This window comes from Vitis riparia, chromosome 17, assembly GCF_004353265.1.
Source record: "Vitis riparia cultivar Riparia Gloire de Montpellier isolate 1030 chromosome 17, EGFV_Vit.rip_1.0, whole genome shotgun sequence".
Taxonomy (NCBI): Eukaryota; Viridiplantae; Streptophyta; class Magnoliopsida; order Vitales; family Vitaceae; genus Vitis; species Vitis riparia.
Window position 1 is genome coordinate 16,187,543 of NC_048447.1, and position 18,073 is coordinate 16,205,615.

General features: G+C 38.2%; 1 protein-coding gene across 2 annotated transcripts in view; it reads left to right on the plus strand.

Moving 5' to 3' along the window:
• LOC117904961 (DENN domain and WD repeat-containing protein SCD1) overlaps positions 1 to 18,073 on the plus strand; it is a 58,257-nt gene that overhangs the window by 14,670 nt on the left and 25,514 nt on the right. The window contains exons 2-8 of one of the 2 annotated variants that reach the window (XM_034817793.1): positions 3,587 to 3,680; positions 6,817 to 7,018; positions 7,290 to 7,431; positions 7,560 to 7,660; positions 12,145 to 12,208; positions 12,381 to 12,494; positions 16,938 to 17,158. In XM_034817793.1, coding sequence (XP_034673684.1) covers positions 3,587 to 3,680; positions 6,817 to 7,018; positions 7,290 to 7,431; positions 7,560 to 7,660; positions 12,145 to 12,208; positions 12,381 to 12,494; positions 16,938 to 17,158 — 938 coding nt within the window. The remainder of the gene's footprint in view (positions 1 to 3,586; positions 3,681 to 6,816; positions 7,019 to 7,289; positions 7,432 to 7,559; positions 7,661 to 12,144; positions 12,209 to 12,380; positions 12,495 to 16,937; positions 17,159 to 18,073) is intronic. The other variant, XM_034817794.1, reaches the window with a different exon arrangement.

An 18,073-nucleotide genomic window follows, 5' to 3' on the forward strand; every position in this document is an offset into this window, starting at 1 on the left:
CACTTTTTCAACTGATCTAACCTTCCACGCACTTCTCTTTCCCCCACCTCTAACCAAACTGCCCGGCCTACCTTTCCCGGGCTTGTCTTAACCGCTTCTGCATAAGATTTCAACTCCCCCCCTTTCTCCCTCCACTGAACCTTCAATCCCTCTTTCTCCCTCAACAAAACCTTTGGCCCTTTGGGAGCCTGTAAGCCACCTAATGGAGCCACCCCAAAACCTCTCAACCTCTCGGCCAAAGAGTTCCAATCAAGGGACTGTCCCTTCCCCTCTGGAAAAATAATGCTGTATCTTTTTGATTCAATATCACGGACCGAGCAGAGGATGAACCTTCCTGCCACATTCGAACGACGCTCCAACCTATACTTCCTATTCCCCTCCTCCCAGCCAAAAGCCCAAGCTCGGTTAATAACCTCTCTGCAACAAGCTTCTACTCCATCCAGTAAGTACCTTAAACTAGCCTCCCCAAATCTAATCCAAGAGGAGAAACCTTTGCTTCTCTCCCAAATGCAACCTTTCAGTTTTCCTCCCACCTCCTCAACCAAAATCTCGAAAGGGGTAGAGGATGTTCTAAATGCCAAACTCACACTTTAGTTTTTGGGTGGGTGTTTAGGCTTAAGGATAACCTTAATAAGTGCACCCTTTTGCTAATCAATGTCAACCATAATCTTTTAAATAGGTTAGCCGCCATGCTAGGATGCAGTTTTTATGATGGGCTTATATTTGGTCTTTCTTTAGGTAGGAATCTAAAAGCTCCTCATTTGTTTCTAGAAAGGATCTTTATAATACTAGATGGTTAGATTAGACCTTATTTATTCTTAGAAGGTAGTATTACACAAAATGCTGTTCCCTCATTTCCCATTTTTTTTTTTTTTTTTACATTATTTATTTATTTAGGTTTTCAAGATTCTAGTTATTGTAGCTTGGAGGATTGAGAGAACCCAGTAGACTTCCTTTGGTTTGGCTTCAAGGAGGGAAAGAAAGTTCATTTGATAGGTTGGCATTAGGTGCATAGAATAAAAGGTGGAGGGGGTTGGTTATTTGGTAAGGTTCCTTTGAGGAATAGAGCTTTCTTGTGTAAGTGGCCGTGGAGATACCTACAGAGAGTGATGCTCTTGGGCATTGTGTTATTAGATTATCTATGAATCACACTCAAATAGATGAAATGCAACCATTTAGATTAGATGGTTCAACTGTTTTCCCTGGAGGGCTAGAGCCTAGAGATTCCTGGGTTTCTTCGTGTTTTTTGTTTTCTTGTTGGTGAGGATACAAAGACTTATTTTCAGAAAGATTATCAGTGGAGAGAGCAACATTTTCCATATCTATTTGCTAGTCTTGATTTGCTATCTGGGACTTGAGAATGCCCATTTTTTACCATTCTGGGCCCTCTATTTTCTTGAAACTTTAGTACTTGGCGTAATTTTTTGTACTATGAAGATTTATGACCTCTCTGTTGCTGTTTTCCATACTTCATGTCTTCTTGTTATCTTCTTCTCTTTTTGATATCAAAATATGGTTGCTTTGTCCTCCTGGATGTTTTTCTACTCATTGCTTCTTTCAGGCCTTGTCTGAATACAAGGCTTGGGTTTCTTCTTCTTCAGTCAGCTTCAATTGGAATTCTAAAGGTCCACCTAGAATTGGTGTTTTTGCTTGGTTTGCAGCTAACAAAAGAATTGATGCTAGTGACATCTTGTGTCTTAGGAGGTCTTGCAAACAGATTAGTCCTGTGCATTGTATCATTTGTTTGGGCAGTGATGAGACAGTTAACAATATCTTTCGTCACTGTTTTACTGTATTATTTTTGGATCCTCCTAGATCTGGGATAAATGATGTTGATTTTAGCAAATGATACACCTACTTTATTAATAGGTGAATTGGCTAGAGATGAATGTCAGGATCTTCAAGGATAGATAGAGGCCTATAGAGTCTTTATGGGATGTGCTGTATTTTGCCTCCTCTTCATCAGTGTCTCTTGCTTCTGTTTTTTTCTCTTCAACCCTTGTGAGTATGATCTGGCTGGATTAGTATCAATTTTCAAGTAAGTAGGAGGGTTTGGGAGTTTCATTTTGAGTGGAATGCCACCTCTTGTCTTGGTTCAGTTGCCTTGAATTTAATTTTTCTGGGTGCTCTTTGGGGAACTTATGCCAGTTACGTATTAGCAGGAATGTTCAAAGTCTGGGAGTAGGATAGTTAAAGATTCCATTAAACCTGCTGGAGAAAATTTGGCTGTTAAGGTGGAATTATTGGCATTGTTGGAAAGTTAGTCTTAGATTACTTCCTTGGGCTTCAACAATATCCATGTGGAAGGTGATTTACCTCAATTTATTTCTTGGGTTTCATGGAGAAGGCAAGGACTTTGGAAATGGGATACTTAGCTGCTAAGGTCACTGGTTTATCCGCACAATGCGGGTAGCTGTTATACTTGCTCATGTGGCTAATCAATCAGCTAATAGGTTGGATAACCAATCATCTAACGGGCTGGCCAAGTAAGGTGCCTCACTTCAAGGGGCCTTTTGTGAAGCATATTCTCTCTTGAGAGTTGTACTTGTCTTTTTGTGTTTTAGTTGTCTGTTTACAGTTTTGCCTTAGCTTTTATTTATTTGTTTTTATCTTCAATAACTCTTCCTTGTTTTATTTTGATTCATGAAAGAATGAAATTTTTGTTGTTTCCGATAAATAAGAAATTGATTTCCTTGTGAATTGAAAAATTCATGTGGAAACAATTTTTGTGGTAGGAAAATTCTATTTTGTCCTAGTGTTTGATTTTGATTTGTCTACCAAAAACCAAAAACAATTTAGTTTTGCAGCAATGTTTTTACATTATGCTGTTTTTGCATGTGTCACTTGCCATCTTGATGTGTTTTTTGTGTCAGAATATATATATTTTTAGAAGGGGCCAGTTTGTTATGTGTTCTCTGCTATACTTCTCTATCAGTTCTGAAATTCTGGTTCTTTACTTGTTGAGTGGAAATTTTGTTGGATTTAGTGTCCATTTGGCAAAGCTGTAGTTTCTATAGAATGTTCTTTTGAAAAGCTGTGTAAATAAGTTGTTTTTATTTAGTATTTATAAAAGAAAGTTGCAAACTCTGAAACCTTTTTCTGAAAGCTCTAATGCAAAAGTATATCACTCTTAACCTTATTGAAAAGAACTTTTATGCCCTAAACCAATGTTCCTCTGAATTGTTGTGTGTAAAGAAGTAGTTTTTATTTTTATTTTTATTTTTATTTTATTTAGTATTTATAAAAGAAAGTAGCAGACTCTGAAACCTTTTCCTAAAGGCTCTAATGCACTAGCATCTCATTTCTAACTTTATTGAAAAGAACTTTTGTGCTCCAAATCTGTTCTACTTTAAAGTGCTTCAATGTGCAATCATGCACTTTGTAAAGCTCTTTTAAAGTGTTGAATGATCTTTTAGGCAGTTAAAACCATGGGCCAAACATGGTCTTGTTGTTGCTTGTGCTGCTGTAGAGATGAACTGGTGGATCTGGCAAGAATTGTAATTATTATTGTTCCAGTGCTAATAATTTTTTGGAAAGTTTATCCTATGAAATTAACACAGAATTGTTACTGTGTTCTGAATTGCAGTGTGTTCTGCCAGCTGGTGTGGAGTTCTATTCATCAGGGTTTGATTCTAATGATGTCTCAACTTTTCCTCGGAGCTATCCCATTGTTTTAACTGGTATATGTTTTGCAAGTCAGATATTTTCATACAAATACTTGGAACTGATTAACCTAAAAGGTTTTTGGCCCTTGTATTGCAACAGTTTATACTTTCGTTGAGATTGTCCATTGTTTGCTCTGATAAAAAAATTTAATTACACTTGACATTGTTTTTTTCTTCAAGTTGGGAAGGACAATCCTACTGTGGAAATACAGTATTGTTGAGTAGTGTGAAGCTCCTTGGTTGGTTCCTAAACCTTTAGAAAATCTCAAGCCCCTTGCTTAACCTTATCAGTTATTATGTGCCAACCCCCTAGCAACTTGTAACTACATGTGTAGCTGGGCTGCTAATATTATCCACACAGCCACTACAGTGTCAGGACTCTTAAGATGCTAAATCCTTTGAAGGTTATATTGTCACTGGAGATTTCATAATTATAGGTCTCTACTGCCTGTATGGACAGCCAAAAGTATTTCAGTGATCTTCAATCCAGTGGTTTTAACAATTTCTTAGAACATTACCATCTCCTCGACAAACACTCCAGAGCTCTACAGTAGTTTTTGCATGACTGACCTTTCTTATGAAGGTATCCTAGACTAATAGTGCTTTTCTATCCAACATTCTAGGTCCTTCTTTAGGCATTTTTTTTAGAATAAGAATTATAATTTATCAAAAGTACATTAGTGTTTTTGACTCTCAGTACATTGTAGAACTTCACACTTAGGTTTACAATATTCTGCCACAGGTGTCTCAGGTGACCAATGAGATGCCTCACAGAAGCAACCAATGCGCAACACTGGCCTGTCGTTGTTTTAATTCCTTATTTATCCGTCAATTGGCTCCTCTTTGCCAAAATATGGAGTCCATATCACCATTGGTTTTGGCCCTTGCTCTACCATCTCACACTTGGCCTTCCTTCTGTGGTGCATCAGGTCATGTTGGAAAGCATGGTGACTGCATCTACTTTTCACAGAGTTCTGGGACAAATGTTTGGTGACTTGTCATCCATGGGGGATGAACAAATTTATAGGAGTGTTTTACTCATCAATGTGCAGCTAAACACCGTACTATACTGTGCATTGGTTTTGCTTTTGAGTTGACCGCCTATTCGTTCATTGTTTGTGCGCTCTAAATTCTATTGTTCATTTACTATTATTTGGGATTCAAAAGTTTGAGATAGTTGGGGGTTATCTTTGTATATCGTTTTGTATAGAGGGGTGTCTTGTTACTTTGATCAAAATCTGTTTTTTGCGGGAAGGACTTCCCAACCTTCTCTTGTACCTTTGCTATTATTATCATCAATATAATATATATTTCGTTTCTGATTAAAAAAAAAAAGGTTCTATTGTTCATTGTCTCTTTTGTGACTATGACGCGAGCATTGATGAGTATGAGCTCTTGTTTGTGAGCTACTTTAACCTTTAACTTGGTCTTCATAATGTTTAGGTGTGATCACATACTTATTTTCTCATTATCCTCCTTTGCTTCTTTCTTGGAAACTTATCTGCTTGGGGCATTTTGATATGGATAATTTGGATCCTAATCTAGTAATTCCAGAGGAGACAGTTGCCCTCAGCTAGGATTTATTCCTTTTTTTAGCATTTCTTTCTCTACCTGCTTGCTGTCATCTGCATGTTCCTAAACTTTAGGATGGTTATTTGAGAAGGTATTTTGGCTTCTTGCTTAATTGTCCACTTTTGACTTTGGCTCAACAATTCTGTACCTATGTTAACTGGAAGGCTGGATGCTGTGGTACATGAAGCTGCATGTGGAATGCAGTCTGTAACTTGCTTTGGAATACTATGGTTGGGGACCTTGGGATAGACTTGTTTAGATAGAACTTACATTCATAGTTTCAAAACTTGAAAGGCAAAGGCCAAGTGTTTTGTCCTCAAGTGATCCAAGGTGTAAGCCTTAAAGCATAAGACATTTTATTGTAAAATTTATAAATAAAATAAAAATGATAAATATAGAGAAAAATACAAGAAAATAGGAAGGTTTCAAATATGTTGAGGGAAATATTCCTTTTTAAAAAGAGATGAAACTAGTTTGTTTCTATCATTGGTAAGATATCTCAATGTTTGTTTGGAAAGAAGGGTAAGTTTTCAATGAGGTCCTTCTACTCTTAGAAATGAAAGGACGGAAAAGGCTAGCGTTGTTTGGAATGTGATGGTGCCTTCCAAGGTAGGGTTTTTCACATGGGAAGCCTACTGGGGAAAGGTGGTGACATTTGATAGGTTGCAGAGGAGGGGATGGACTTTCGTGAATTGCTGCTTTCTTTGCAAGGAAGATGAAGAGTCAGCAGATCATTATCTTACTGCATTGTTCTAGAGCAGAAGTGTTAGTGTGGTGTTTTCCTTGCTTGGGTGATGTCAAGCTTCGTAAAAATGCTCCTCCTGGGATGACATAGTTCTTTTGTAGGAAAGAAGCGAAAGAGGGTGTGGAGAATTATGTGCCTCCTTGAGTCTATGTAATGTTTGTTTCATACGTTTTGCTTGTTGTTTCACTTTTTGCAATTTCTCTCGTTTGTTCAGCTATATGGATCCATGTAGTTTCCATTCTCTTGGTTTGATCTAAATTTGTACTTTGTGGAAGGGTGTCTTGTCCTTTTTGACCTTTATAATTAATTGAAAAGTTCTATTGAGTTTCTGATCAACCAGAAAAAAAAAGGGTGTGGAGGATAATCCCTTTGTGTATTTTTTGGTCTTTGTGGAAAGAGAGGAGCTGACATGCTTTCAAAAGGAAGGAATTATCTGATCAGAACCTTAGAGTCCTCCTTTCTTGGAAACCTTGTGTTATGGACTAGGGTGCATATAGATTGGGCTCCCCTAACATGATAGATTTTATGATTGGTTGGGGTCTTTGTGAGGGGACCGTGTTTTTTAGAGTCCCTGACGTTTTTTGTCTTGTCTCACTACATGTGTATCTGTAGGGAGTTTAGTTTGGCACTTTTAATGTATTTTCTGCGCCTGTCAAAAAAAAGATATCTCAATATTTGTTAATTATGTTCTTCTAAAATTGCATATTGTTTTTTTTGTAGTTGTCTATAAAACTCTGTTAATTTCCTTTTAAAACTTTTAATAGTTTTGTTTTATCATGCTTGATTATTCAATTGTTCACCCAATTTTTTGTTTGTTGTAAAAATTTGTTGCAGAGGGTGATGGTTCTAAAATTTATGTTAGCTGCATTGCTTTTCGAGATCCAGTCAGTGATGATATTGCAGAGGCTTATCGTATTCCCCCAAATTCCTTTGCTGACAAGTGTATTTGTCTTGTTTCGCGCTTGCCTAGTTTCTGTATGCTTCGAAATGCACTGGAGGAACTATTTGCACTTTGCTTTTCTCCTACAGGAAGCAGGTAAAATCTCTTCATTCGTGAAAGCTTGATATCTGTGACACAGTGAGCAGTTATTTTAACCAAACCTCAATTTACAAAATTGTTCTGTAAATGTTCATATATTTTCAAACTTCTCATGCCAAATGTACAGTTTTTGTCTCTGATTGTCTGATTTTGCTTATTTATGATTTGTATCATTGATTTTGACTAGACTTACTTGACCTGTAAAAATGGAACTTTCCATGTTATTTTTTTATTGTATTTAATGTGTTCAGCTCTGCAACAATTTCAGCAAGCCCCTGTGGGACGTTATAGAATATATGGTGTCTAATGTTCCTCTGCCTACTCCTGGAAAGGATAGAGTCCTATTTGCTATTGAGAACTGCCTGCTTTCTGTGGAGGCTCCTCCAAAAGAGGGGCTCCCCCATGCTGATGTATGACCCTTTGACCTGTTTGGACTTAGCTGTGTGTTTTTTACTTTCAGTGACTGTGATTCAATTGCGGTTATAGTTGAAAATTGACCAAATTTTTTGATGATTGATGTATTTTCCGTTGACTGCAGATATCATTCCAGCCACTGGTAGAATGCTTGGATGTTGACAACTTAATTACATTTTTTACAGCTGTATTACTTGAAAGGAGGATATTGCTGCGATCAAACAAGTATTTATCTGAATTCATACAGTTGAAAATTAAGCTAAATAATGAATAATCTTACATGTTGATCCAATTTGGTTTTGTCAATCAGAATGGGCCTTTTTTCACAACTTCTATTTTTCAAGTATTACCTGAATTCATATAGTTGAAAATTCTTTCTAGTGAGTTATGCTATAATGAATATTTTTACATGTTGATCCAATTTGGTTTTGTCTGATGATGAGCTCTTTTCTCTTGACTGCTATTTTGATATTGTGAAGATAACAAGCCTCTTCATAAATTACATGCATGGTAAGAACAACCTGATATGGTTCCATTGAGTGTTTTTAGCACTTAATTTTTGGTGTTAATGACCATCATGCATAAATTATAATATTAGAAAATCATTTCTTTGTTCAGTAAATTTCGCAATTTTAAGTGTCAGATTTGATGGTTGAGATTCATATTCAAAGCTTTTCTTTAGGAAATGGTATTATCCATTCAGTTAGAGGCGTGATCTTGATTTTTTAATAAACAGGAAATATTCTCATTAATAAACAAAAAGGCCATTATGATTGCTGCTCTTGCCAAATGGGTATTGGAAATGGTCTTTTTTTTTTTGGATAGGTAAATGAGAGAATATATTAAAAAGTGCTAGCAAAAAGGCACATAAAAGTACACACGAAGTATACAATATAGGCCCAAAGGATAGCAAGAGAGAAGAGGGAAGATTAAATACCAACCACCCTAAAAACAACCAAACCATGGCTCCCTAAGAACAATCGGACATACCTTGGCGGGAAGGACTAGCACAAAAACACCAACAACACCAAAAAGAGACGCCTAAAGCATACCACAAAATAGAAAACACCCCTAAGACCTTCTGAAACCAAAAACTTGCAACCAAACTGTAAATGAAAAAAACAGCCTCATAACTAAGAAATTGAGATCCCACTGCCCCCTCCTCTTTCCCCTGACTAAGAGAGGAGAACAATTGTAATTGACTGAGCATTCCAGTTTTCGCATCTCTCTCTCCAAACAAGTAGCCGAAAACTAATTCCTCTTTCCCCTTGCAACCTTAATCCCATGACCTTTTCTTGACTCCATTTTCCTTGGGAGCAAGTTGATTTCCTTTTCAACTCTCGCCACTGGCAAGCCCAAAAAGCTACTGAACGTGACCAAGTTATCGGGAAGGCTAACAGAGCCAATCTTCTCCTCCTTCGAAACGCGACGAGCCTCCATTGCTTTACTGGCCTCCCCCTCCTTACCCTAACTGTCAAATCCTTACTTGAGGAATCCTTCTTTGTGCTTCCCGTGAGGTCCACCAACCTCCCATCTTGGAGCAACAAACTTAATGGTTGAAGGGCAAGACCTGGAAACCCAAAGGGAGGCCCCACCCTTGCCTGACATGCTCCCCTGACACCGCGAGAGGGAGACCCATTTGGAGAAGGAGGAAGGGGGGAGGAAAACCTACCTTCGAACCCCACCGCTTCTGCCACGAGGACTTCATCGACTCTCGAAACCCACTCCATCAGCACCATGACACTGACCTAGCATTGTGATGTTGCCTGAATGAGGGGGTCGACAGGGGACTCCAAGGATTTGTTAGGCTCTCCAAAGACAAGGGGGCTTAAATGCCCTTCGTGGGGAAACTTAACCACAGGCTCTCCAAAGACAAGGTGAGTTGCAGCCTTTTTTCGTGAAGTGGCCGCATAGTTCTTAAAGTTGTGTTTAGGTCTAAGGCGCAATCACTTGCTAGTTTTAGAGCTTTTCTTGCTAAGGCATGCGTTTTGTTGGAGAGACGTGCCTCGTTTACTTTATTCTTCCTTTTTTAACACTTTTTTTTTTTTTTTACAATTTCTAATTGTATATTGAAATTTATATAATTTCATTACATTTTTGTTGAAAGTTTCTTTTGTATGTTTAGAATCTTAAACTTCTTGTTGTTGGATTAGATTTTGAATTATATTTTATGAAATTGATATGCATCCTAAGTTTCACTTCAGTTAGACATGAACCATATATTATGCTTTGCGCCTTTTAAAACTATTACTACTGCATTTTCAAGATTTGAATTTGCACATTTGCACTTGCTTGTTAGATAAATAGAGGGAAAAATGTCAAAGATATTCTCATATTCCCCTTACCTTCTAAATATTTGTATTTTCCCTAGGATGGGCCCGTACACCCTTGTGAAGGCCTAAATAAAACCATCCTTAACAATTTTTGAATTGACAGGAAATTGAAAGTTCTCCCAATTCCCTATCCATAAGCTTTAGCATCTTGTAATCCTAGAAAACTAGCACCTTGCCAGAAGCACCCTTAGCACCCATGATTGCCATTCCAAAAATCTGCCCACAACTCATACTGGCTCCTTTGACATCTCTTGAATTTTTATTTCTTTTAAGCAAACCAAATCAACCTTCTGCGATCCAACCATGGATTTAATTAGTTTCCTCTTATCACTGTCATTTGCCCTCTTTAAAATTCCAAGAAATATTCCTAGCTGAATGCTGATTTCATGGAGTTTATTTGATTTATTCCTAATTTTGTGCATATTTAAATTAGTTGACTATGTAAATTAGGAAAGTAGTAATTTAGAGGATTTGTAGGAAGAATTTAAGGAGTAGGTCAGCTGTCTTATTTGGTTTTCATTTATTGTACAAGTATATATATGTGTACTGATTTTTAATGATTAATAAGAAGATTTCTTATTTTCGAGCATGATATCAGAGCTGAAAAAATATTCCTGGTAGTTCCTTCTCCTTCTCCTCTTAGCCTTCATTGTCAAGCCTTGCCTATCATATTCGTGACCTTCTATTACCATCAACCCTTTGTTTATCCCTTACTTCTTCCTTTTCAAGAGCCTAGAAGGGTTGTCATGATGGGTCTTTGACTCACATTAGTGGTAAAGGCAATGTTTTAGTCACTTGTGATATCATTTTTTCATCTGTTTTACATGTCCCAAATATGTCATGTAACTTGTTGTCCATCAGTAAATTAACAAAATCTCAAAATTATTTTGTAACTTTCTTTCCCACTCATTGTTGTGTTTTAGGACCTAACCACGAGGAAGATGATTGGTAGTGCTAAAGAGAGATAGGGTCTATTACTTGGTTACTGAGGAGTAAGGAAAGATTCAAACTCATCAAATAAAAGGAAACACAAAAAAAGATTTCTTATTTTCCAACAAGTTCCCATCCTTTCTTCCCAATACTTTTCCCAATTTTTGTTGATCCCTTATAGACCACTATGTACTCCAGTTTCTTCAGCTCTCTTTCAAATTTAGATGAAGTTGTCTTCTTCCTCCTTTTACTAAGCTCTTTTTCTGGCTTTTATCTTTCTTAGAAGAGATAGAATATCTACCTCATATCCCTCTGTTTGCATGCACAACCAATTATTGAAGGTAGCCAAACTACTAGAGGGCTAATCCTCTAACAAGGCCACCTCTCCCTCAGCTATCTCTTCGATCTTACTCTTTACACTCTTCCATGACTTTCTTTCTTGCTAAGCCTTCAACAACTCTCATTTTGTGCTTTGGGAATTCCATCGGACAACTATCCGTTGTAACCATCCTCAACAGTCCATTGACCTCTTCCGTTGATCCCTCTAGAAGCTTAGAGAGGCACCCCTAGGTCCCTTTCCCTAACCCTTTGTATCACAACCCTCCACAAGCACCCCATCTTTAGAAAAGGAGGAAGAGCCCTATTCCCCAAAGAAATCATTGAGAGTTGAGGAAGACCTATAAACTTGGCCATCATGTCCAAGAGAACCTCATTAGTGATCGAAGGACAAAAAACTAGAGATGCGGGTTGCCTCGTTGATGCCACCTTGCCATTGAACTCCTCTCCCAAGGTTCAGCGAATGAATGAAGCTATGATTGTACTCGGATAGAGATGATGGTCTTCCTTTGATGTCTCCAAGCCGACAATCAACCTCTCTCAAACATTAAGGGCCAATAGAGCACCATATCTTTCCAAGCCTTCTCCATTACTCTACTTAAGTCTGTCGAAATCAAGCCTACTCTTTTTAAAATCATTAGAGGACTGGCCCATCCCCTATCCCACTAGACCCTTCATCCTGTCCTTCAACCCACATCCATGCCCATTGCAATCCACCATTAGCTGGCCCAACCGACAACGCAACTCTTTCACTAAGCCTGACTTCACTTAAGTCGATACACTGCCCAACTTTTCTCTTGCAGTGGACCCTCTTCATCCATATCCTTGAATTCAACAAATTATTTTATGTGCCACTTTTTTCCGAATGAACTAGTTTATTTTCTGAATTCAAAATCTTGGTTACTATTGTACTAGTTTACTCCCTTAGTAAGTCCCACTAGTTAAAACTTAGGCTAAAAGTGCTCTTATTACTCTTGCAATCTACAATTTTCTTGTTATGGGTTCCATTCTTGTTTTTGCTTAGGTTTACAACTGCCTGGAAATGTGAATTATGTGGCTATTGCTTGTTTATTTGAATATAGATATTAAATGTGCTTTTGCTTGTGGCAGGTACTCACTTTTAACTCTTGTATCCGAGGCCATATGTCATTTAATTTATCCATTCCGGTGGCAGGTAGGGTTTGGCTCCTTTGTGTACAAGTGCTCTTTTATTGGGCTAGGATTAAATGCTTCCTTCATATGAATTCTGTATAGGTTTTCATATTACTTCAGCTTCACTTGTTATATTATTGCTGAAAATTAAAGTTAAACTCTCATCTAATCTTTTTATGTTTGTTGTTCTGAAGCATGTATACATTCCATTACTATTTTTCAGTGGAGTGGACTATATTGATGCTCCTACACCATATATGATGGGTCTCCATTCAGGTGTTGACACTTCTAATCTGGCAATGGATGGTGTAAGTTACTTCATATATGTATATCTTTTTTTATCAGAAACAAAATATTCATTAGTAATGATTTAGAAGTACATGTGAAGGATGAAGAATCCTGAGTGTACAACTCTAATCAAAAGAACAGATGAGTGATTTTTCTCCAAGTTAATTCATATAATTTGAGTGGTTTATTAATTTATTTTTCCTTATATTCATTGTAATATTCTTGGTGGATTATATCACCCCTCATATGTTGTATTTTTCTTTCTAAAAATTCTTTGTTGTGTGACGTGGTAAGTATTTCCTACCTTTGTCATCTTCTTAGCCCCTCCCCTCCCTGCCCCTTAGCCATTTTATGAGAATTGGATGATCAATTTAGGCATTTTGTGCCTCTTTTCTTTTCTCAGTTTTCTGAAAATCCTATCTGGCGGAGACACCATATTATCCAATTAAACATGAATTATTCTGTACTTTATGAAATTGAATAATTTATCTCATGTCCTCTTGGAAAAATGTGCACCAAGAATTTATGTAAGTTACTTAATTTCCCTGGAAATTTGCTAGCTAAATACACATTATATCTGAATCAATATTGCTGGATTCTATGTCCTAGTTAGTGAAGAGTAATAGTAAATTTTTCAGTAAAAGTTAAAGAAATAATTTGTGTGGCTACTTGAGAAATGAGAACATGTCTTTCTGTTCATGCCGGTTACATTTTCTGTCCAGGATATGATCTCTATTATGGAGCATAAAGTGGAATACTGGAAAATCAATAAACATAGGGGCAAAAAAGGAATGTGTTCAGCTGCAAAAAGAGCATGATGCAGTCAATCCATATGGAACATTGAGTCTCACTCCTTGTATAACTGGGATTGTCTTGTTCTTCTTAATCTATGGAACATTTGTTAATCTATGGAATATCAAATGTAAATCATTTTATAACTTGGAACTTTTGCAAGCCTATTAATCCAGATAGAAAATCAAATGTCTAATTGGAAATGTCTTGAGCCTGTGATAAATGGTTGGGTTGGTCCCTGCACCTGTGAACATCTTATATTTAAGCCATGTTTTCTTTGTTCAATTGATTTCTCCGTCAGTCCTGTGGACTGTTTGTCACAATTATAAGTAAGACTTCATTAGGCTGCATAAATTAGTGTGTATAGTTTTTTATGTTTTGCTAACTTATTTCTATTTGGAAATAAACTTTATCACATGCTTTAACTTACTCATTTTCCACCCAACTCGTTTTGGTAACTAATTGACATGTAATCTTTTAATCGCCCATAAAATATTTGTGTGCAAAATCTTTTAATTCTTCTAGGGGAGAGGGAGGGCCAGTTTTAGATTGGCTACTAAGATGAAGGTCATGAAGGAAAAAAATCAAAGGATGGAACAGGGATGTGTTTGGAAGGCTGGAAGTTAATAAAAACTTAGCCCTTCAACAAGTCGAATTCTGGGATGGGGTGGAGAGTGAAAGGAGTCTGACAGAAGGTGAGACGGAGCTGAAAGAAGAAGCTAAGGAAACCTTTAAAAAGTGCGTGTTATTGGAAGAAACTCATTGGAGACAAGTGTCAAGGGAGCTGTGGCTTAAGGAAGGGGACAAGAACACAGGTTTCTTTCATCGGATGGCCAATGCCCATCGAAGAAACAACTCCTTGGATAAAATTAAGATCAATGGGGGTGGTTGGATGAGGAGCAAGAGGTGAGAGAGGGGATTGTGAATGCTTTTCAGTAGTTGCTTTCAGAGGAGCCAGGCTGGAAAGCTGCTATTGAGGGATTGCACCTTCAAAGTCTAAACCGGAATGAAGCTGAAGTCTTGGAGCTGCCCTTCACTGAGGAAGAAATCCATTCTGCTTTGATGGAAATGAATGGAGATAAGGCTCCAGGCCCAGATGGGTTCACAGTGGCCTTTTGGAAATCTTGCTGGGACTTCGTGAAGGAGGAGATTGTGGACCTGTTTAAGGAGTTTTTTGACAAGAAATCTTTTGCTAAGAGTCTCAATACTACCTTCCTAGTCCTCATTCCAAAGAAAGGTGGGGCTGAGGACTTTGGGGACTTCAGGCCCATCAGCCTTCTAGGGGGTTTGTATAAGCTTTTGGCCGAAGTGTTGGCCAATAGGTTGAAGAAGGTTTTAGATAAGGTGGTCTCTGCGGACCAAAATGCTTTTGTGAGGGGAAAACAGATTTTGGATGCCTCGCTCATAGCTAATGAGGTGATTGATTTTTGGCATAAATGTAAAGAGAAAGGGTTGATTTGTAAACTGGATATTGAAAAAGCCTATGATAGCATTAATTGGAATTTCCTCATGAAGTTCTTGCACAAGATGGGCTTTGGATCTCGTTGGATGGAGTGGATTTGGTGGTGCATTTCAACTGCAAAATTTTCTATTTTGGTTAATGGGGTGCCAGCAGGTTACTTTTCCAATTCCAGGGGGCTGCGTCAAGGAGATCCTCTTTCTCCTTACCTTTTTGTGTTGGGTATGGAAGTGTTAAGTGTACTTTTAAGAAGGGCTGTTGATGGGGGTTTCATTTTAGGCTGTAGTCTTCGAGGAAGGGGGGGGATGGAGATGAATGTGTCTCATTTGCTCTTTGCTGATGACACAATTATTTTCTGCGAAGCAAGGAAAGAACACCTAACCTCTCTAAGTTGGATCTTGGCGTGGTTTGAGGTAGCCTCTGGTCTAAAAATAAACCTAGCTAAAAGCGAAGTAATTCCGGTTGGGGAGGTTGAAGACATTGACGAATTGGCAGTGGAGTTAGGGTGTAGAGTGGGGTCTTTTCTTACAGTATATTTGGGGCTGCCCCTTGGAGCCAATCACAAGGCCTCGTCTATGTGGGATGGGGTGGAAGAAAGAATGAGAAGAAGGTTAGCCCTTTGGAAAAGACAATATTTGTCTAAGGGCGGGAGAATTACCCTCATTAAAAGTACCTTGGCCAGCATACCTATTTACCAATTGTCTCTCTTTCGAATGCCCAAGCTAGTAGCAAAAAAGCTCGAAAAATTACAAAGGGACTTTCTTTGGGGAAGCTTGGAAAGGAAAATCCATTTAATCAATTGGGAGGTGGTGTGCACTCAAAAGGAGAAGGGGGGCCTAGGCATTCGGAAGATTGATCTCTTGAACAAGGCCTTGTTGGGAAAATGGATTTGGAGATTTGCCTTTGAAAAAGAAATCCTTTGGAAGAAGGTGATCGGGGTGAAGTATGGCCATGAGGGTTTTGGTTGGCGAACTAATGAAGCTCGCGGAACGTTTGGAGTGGGGGTTTGGAAGGAGATTTTGAAGGAGGCGAACTGGTGTTGGGATAACATAGGGTTCAAGGTGGGAGAGGGGACCAAGGTCAATTTCTGGACTGATCAGTGGTGTGGTAATGAGGCGCTGTCCCAAACTTTTCCCCAACTATTTGCCTTGGCGGTCCATAGGAACGCTACGGTCAATGAAGTGTGGGATTCTAGCCTTGGTCAAGGAGGTTGGAACATTAGACTCTCCAGAGATTCTAATGATTGGGAGCTGGATGCTATAGGAGAGCTGTTTCATATGCTGAGGGACTTGAGGATTTCTTCAGAAGAGGACTCATTGATATGGAAAGGAGGGGGTCATGGTTCTTTTTGGATTAGGGATGCTTATAAGCTGCTAGCAGCCCCTAGTGCCATCACCTTCCCGAAAAAGAGCATTTGGGTGGATAAGGTTCCAACCAAAGTTGTTTTTTTTGCTTGGGAGGCCACGTGGGAGAAGATCCTAACTTTGGATAGGCTCCAAAGACGAGGCTGACACCTTCCTAATCGTTGCTTTTTGTGTGGTTGTGAAGAGGAAAATGTAAATCATATTCTTTTACACTGTATAGTGGTCAGGGTCCTCTGGGAGATCGTCCTTGCCTTGTTTGGGGCTCATTGGGTGTTCCCAGAGACAGTCAAAGAGGTGTTACTTAGTTGGAGGGACCCCTTTGTGGGGAAAAAGAGGAAAAAGATTTGGAATTCCATCCCGTTGTGTATTTTTTGGACGGTTTGGAAGGAAAGAAATAGATTAGCCTTTAGGGGGGACTCTTTAGCTATATAGAAGTTGAAAAATTCGTTTGTATGGAATTTGTGGAGTTGGGTTAAGGTGTATATGGGAGAGGAGTCCTCTTCGCTTTTAGGTTTTTTGGAATGGCTTGCCGTTCCTTAAGGGGTGGTGAGGTTTTTGTTCATATGTTTTTTGTTTTTAGGCTACTGTGTATACTTCCTGTATGCTTTGTGGCTTTCCGCCCTTTAATATATTTGTGCTCATTTATCAAAAAATTTTAAAAAAAAAAAATCTTTTAATTCTTCTACAAACCTATGATTTTTTTGCCTCTTCCTTTTGTTTGTTCACTCGTTTGGTTTTTGTTTTGTTTTTAATTTTTTTAAGGTTAATAATACATATATTTATGTACCCGGATTATTTAACATAAGATATATTCAAATTTATGTTTTCTCTTTGCTTTTCTGTTGTAGGTTGTTGTTGTTGACCTTGCATACAATCGGATTACGACAACAGAGGAAATACCTCCTATACCGGAGCCAGATCTATCATCTTTGCGTGGTGATCTATTGAAGTTATTGCATCCCAATGTGGTGGGGATAGATGCGATGAAAGCTAGTTTTGGTAATTCATCAGAGCAATATCCTAAAGTTGGCAACAAACCTTGGGGAGAAGATCATGATCTTCAACTTAGGTGATCCTGGGATGCCTTGTGAATGTTTATGCAGTTGTCTTTGTGTTTCTAGATTCAACTATTTTTCTTTAACCGGATTAGACAAAATGAATTGTCATATTCCTGGCTCTATGAATGCTAACATTTGTCAAACCTTGAACAAGGAGAAAGGCATAGGTCACTAGTTATATGAGCACCCACAAAGGGTGAGCATATGATTTACCCATTCCTCACTTTGTTTTAAAGGTAGCATCAATCATGAAGAGTTCAACCCCTTGTCATAAGTGGTTCACCATAAGAATTTTCTTCCATGTGCTTTTAGAAGAAAAACCCACCTTAGATGGTGCCCTAGAAGGGTACACTAGCTAGGAATAGACTTTTAGTTGTTGAGTCCTAGGATCCATGAAAAGATTTCATTGAGAACTAGTTGTTCTTGGACCACTCCACTACAATTTATTAATATCTTCACTAAGAAGGATAATAGAATAATGGATAACTGCAAAACTTTTCCACTATCTCCAACTTCCAATTGTGAAAATGCCTCAAATATCAAAAGGGTTAAAATAGCAAGGCGCGAGGCAAAGCTTACGTCTCTTTTTGTAGATGTATTGATCCCTACTAGAAGTAGAGTCGCTTTTCCCTTGTATAGTTTCTTGTGATACTATATTGAGGTATATGTCAAAGTTCGTATATTTGGGAAGAATTCCTCCTTCTTCACATGTACTTTTAAATCCTTATCAATGAATATTTTGTTTCTGATTTAAAAAAAACAGCCCAAAAAATCTTGTGTTCTAATGTGCTGACCCCTTCCTCCCCTTGTAAATCAGCCACCCAAGCACTTTTTTAACAATGATGTTAGAAAGCTTTAGAAAGCAGTCTTTTAGAATCTTCCCCCACTCCGACGTCCAATCAAAACTTAATCCTCAATCTATTGGC